At 49.0% G+C, this 4,404-nt stretch overlaps 1 protein-coding gene across 4 annotated transcripts in view; it reads right to left on the minus strand.

The window, feature by feature from the left end:
* Positions 1-2,242: 2,242 nt before the first annotated feature.
* LOC149278887 (uncharacterized protein KIAA1671-like) overlaps positions 2,243-4,404 on the minus strand; it is a 34,050-nt gene continuing 31,888 nt past the window's right edge. Inside the window, exons 4-7 of one of the 4 annotated variants that reach the window (XM_089501620.1) lie at positions 3,825-4,022; positions 3,623-3,732; positions 2,563-2,711; positions 2,243-2,447 (exon numbers count right to left, since the gene is read on the minus strand). In XM_089501620.1, coding sequence (XP_089357746.1) covers positions 2,382-2,447; positions 2,563-2,711; positions 3,623-3,732; positions 3,825-4,022 — 523 coding nt within the window. In that variant the 3' untranslated portion in view covers positions 2,243-2,381. Of the gene's footprint in view, positions 2,448-2,562; positions 2,712-3,491; positions 3,733-3,824; positions 4,023-4,404 lie in introns of those variants that run through there. The other 3 variants (XM_089501621.1, XM_089501622.1, XR_016278613.1) reach the window with 3 other exon arrangements.

The following is a 4,404-nucleotide window of genomic DNA, read 5'->3' on the forward strand; positions in this document are numbered from 1 at the left end:
GAAGGTTCCTATTTATCCCCCCATGCCATGAGGATCCTATATATTTCTGCATGCCAGAAGGATCCTATGTATTCCAGCAGGGCAGAAGGATCCTATATATTCCTGCATGACAGAAGGGTCCTATTTATTCCTGCGTGGCAGAATGGTGCTATGTATTCCTGCATGGCAGAAGGATCCTATGTATTCCTGCATGTAAGAATTGCCCTAAGTATCCATGAATGGCATAAGGTTTCTATTTATCCCTCCATGCCAGGAGTATCCTATGTATTCCGTCATGCCATTAGGATCCTATATATTCCTGCATGCCAGAAGGATTCTATGTATTCCTGCATGGCAGAAGGGTCCTATGTATTCTTGCATGTCAGAAGGATCCTATGTATCCCTGTATGGCAGAATGGTCTTATGTATTCCGGCGTGGCAGAAAGATCCTATGTATTCCTGCATTGCAGAAGGAACCTATGCATTCAAGCATCGCAGAAGGGTCCTATGTATTTGTGGGTGCCAAAAGGGTCCTATGTATTCCTGCATGGCAGAAGGATCCTTTGTATCCCTGCATGGCAGAAGGGTCCTATGTATTCCTTCATTGCAGAAGGGTGCTATGTTTTCCTACGTGGCAGAAGGATCGTATATATTCCTGCAGGACAGAAGGATTCTATGTATTCCTGCATGCCAGGAGGATCCTATTAATTCCTGCATGGCAGAAGGATTCCATGGATTCCTGCATGGCAGAAGGATCCTATGTATTCCTGCATGACAGAAGGATTCTATGTATTCCTGCATGGCAGAAGGGTCCTATGTATTCCTACATGGCAAAAGGATCCTATGTATTCTTGCATGACAGAAGGATCCTCTGTATTTCTGCATGGCAGAAGGGTCCTATGTATTCCTGCGTGGCAGAAGGGTCCTATGTATTCCTGCATGGCAGAAGGATCCTTTGTATTCCTGCATGGCAGAAGGGTCCTATGGATTCCTGCGTGGCAGAAGGGTCCTATGTATTCCTGCATGGCAGAAGGATCCTATGTATTCCTGCATGGAAGAAGGGTCCTAAGTATCCATGAATGGCAGAAGGTTCCTATTTATCCCTCCATGCCATGAGGATCCTATGTATTCCTTCATGCCATGAGGATCCTATATATTCCTGCATGCCAGAAGGATCCTATGTATTCCAGCAGGGCAGAAGGATCCTATGTATTCCTGAATGACAGAAGGATTCTATGTATTCCTGCATGGCAGAAGGGTCCTATGTATTCCTACATGGCAAAAGGATCCTATGTATTCTTCCATGACAGAAGGATCCTCTGTATTCCTGCATGGCAGAAGGGTCCTATGTATTCCTGCGTGGCAGAAGGGTCCTATGTATTCCTGCATGGCAGAAGGATCCTATGTATTCCTGCATGTCAGAAGGGTCCTATGTATTCCTGCATGGCAGAAGGATCCTATGTATTCCTGCATGGAAGAAGGGTCCTAAGTATCCATGAATGGCAGAAGGGTCCTATGTTTTCCTGAATGGCAGAAGGGTCCTAAGTATCCCTGCATGGAAGAAGGGTCCTATGTATTCCTGCATGGCAGAAGGTTCCTAGGTATTCCTGCATGGCAGAAGGATTCTATGTATTCCTGCATGCCAGGAGGATCCTATTAATTCCTGCATGGCAGAAGGATTCTATGTATTCCTGCATGGCAGAAGTGTCCTATGTATTCCTGTGTGGCAGAAGGGTCCTATGTATTCCTGCATGGCAGAAGGATCCTATGTATCCCTGCATGGCAGAAGGGTCTTATGTATTCCTGCGTGGCAGAAGGGTCTTATGTATTCCTGCTTGGTAGAAGGATCCTATGTATTCCTGCATGGCAGAAGGATCCTATGCATTCCAGAATGGCAGAATGGTCCTATGTATTCCTGCATCGCAGAAAGATCCTATGTATGCCTGCATGGCTGAAGGGTCCTTTGTATCCCTGCATGGCAGAAGGATCCTATGCATTCCTGCATGGCAGAAAGATCCTATTTATTCCTGCATGCCAGGAGGATCCTATGTATTCCTGCATGGGAGAAGGATTCTATGTGTTCCTGCATGGCAGAAGCGTCCTATATATTCATGCATGGCAAAAGGATCATATGTATTCCTGCATGGCAGAAGGATCCTATGTATTCCTGCATGGCAGAAGGATTCTGTGTACTGCTTCATGGCAGAAGGTTCCTATGTATTTTTTCATGGAAGAAGGGTCCTATGTCTTCCTGCATGGTAAAAGGATCCTATGTATTCCTGCATGGCAGAGGGGTTCTATGTATCCCTGCATGGCAGAAGGATCCTTTGTATTCCTGCATTAAACAGTATTTCTTTATCCCACCTTTGCATTTGGAGTGTCTCAATCCTCAGACCTGGTTCTCATCGTGGCTCTGCCTCTTCTTGGACTTCAGCTCTTTCAGCCATTTTGGTGAGGCCTCCTCTGACCTGCAAGGGATACAAAGAACCATAGAGTTGGGAGAGAAGTCCCTAGAAGGTCCCTGATCCAGTCTAAACCCCGTCTGACATGCAGGAACTCTCAATCAAATCAAAAACTGCGCACCTCTCTTCCTTCTCTATGGCCACCCTCGGAGGAATCCGTGAACCATAGACATGAAACGGTGATTTCGGTGACCGGGAGGAGGTCTGCGCGGAAACGCCGCTTCCCGTTCCTGTTGTTGCGTCGGGTTCGTGCCTTTTCCTGAGTTGCTCCTGGAAATAAAGAAAGAAAGAAAGAAAGAAAGAAAGAAAGAAAGAAAGAAAGGTAGTAGTGCCTATTTATATTATAGAAGACCATAGAGTTGCGCTGGAGGACCCCCAAATGCCTAGAGAGGTCTTCTCTCTATGGATCTCTAGGTCCTCCATTGCAACTCTATATTCAATATCCACTAGAAAGTGGCCATAAAGTTGCGTTGGAGGACTCCCAAATGCCTAGAGAAGTGTCCTCTCTAGGAATCTCTATGTCCTCCAGCGCAACTCTATGGTCAGCTTTCAGTAGAGGCTGACCATAAAGATTCACACTGGAGGGCCTAGAGATTCCTGGAGAGGACACATTAATGGTCATCTCATGGTGAACCCATGGTCACCCCATGGTCACTCTGTGGTCACCCCATGGATAGCCTGTGGTCACCTCATGGTTTCCTCATGGTCATCTCATGGTCACCTGATGGTCATCCTGTGGCCACCTCATGGTCATCCTATCATCACCCCATGGTCACCTCCCATAGTCACTCCATGGTCACCTCATGGTCATCCCATGGTCACCCCATGTTCATCCCATGGTCACCTGATGGTCATTCCATGGTCAACCCATGATCACCCCATGTTCATCCCATGGTCACCCGGTCACCCCATAGCCACCCGACGGTCATCCTATGGCCACCTCATGGTCATCCCATGGGCCCCCCATGTTTATCCCATGGTCATCCGATGCTCATTCCATGGTCAAACCATGGTCACCCTATGTTCATCCCATGATCATCCCATGCTCACCCTATGGTCACCCCATGGTCACCCCTTTGTCATCCGTGGTCACCCCATGTTCATCCCACGATCATCCCATGGTCACCTCATGGTCACCCCATGGTCATCCCATGGTTGCACCATGGTCACCCCATGGTCACCTTGAAGGCCGAGTGGTCCATCCCTGGGAAGACGGGGAGCTGTTGGGTTTGGGGGGCAGCTGACCGCTCCGTGTTTTGGGGTCCCCCCTCTCTCTCCGATGACAACTCTCCTGAAGGGAAAGAAAGGGGGCCATGAACACCCATCATCTCCACCATCAGGACCCCTGACCGCCCCGAGACCCTCTCTTCCATCTTGACCCACTGGCCGAGTCCTTGACAATCCAGGCACCGTTGGGTTCCCCGCTTTTGGACGTCCGTGGCTGACCCTCCTCCTGGACGCCACCGTTCCTCCGTAACGAGTTTGAGATGGGCATCCTGCGTTGGCGCCGCCTCTTGCTCAGCTGGACCCGCGTCTTCATGGCACTGGAGTCCAGAACGGGTGTTCGCTGTGGGAAGACAACTGGAAAAATAGACCATAGAGTTGCGCTGGAGTACCTAGTGATTCCTAGAGAGGACACTTCATTGACCATAGAGTTGCAATGGGGAAGACCCCTAGAGAGGACACTTCTTTGACCATAGAGTTGTGATGGAGGGAGATCCCTAGAGAGGGCACTTCTTTAACCATAGAGTTGCACTGGGGGGAGATCCCTAGAGAGGACACTTCATTGACCATACAGTTGCCCTGGAGGACCTAGAGATCCCTTGAGAGGACACTTCTTTGACCATACAGTTGCACTGGAGGACCTAGAGATTCCGAGAGAGGACACTTCATTGACCATAGAGTTGTGCTGGAGGAGCTAGGGATTCCTAGAGAGGACGACGATAGAGTTCCACTGGAGGAC

Source organism: Sceloporus occidentalis, unplaced genomic scaffold (assembly GCF_023333645.1).
Source record: "Sceloporus occidentalis isolate IW3139 unplaced genomic scaffold, rSceOcc1.0.p SCAF_177, whole genome shotgun sequence".
Classification (NCBI taxonomy): Eukaryota; Metazoa; Chordata; class Lepidosauria; order Squamata; family Phrynosomatidae; genus Sceloporus; species Sceloporus occidentalis.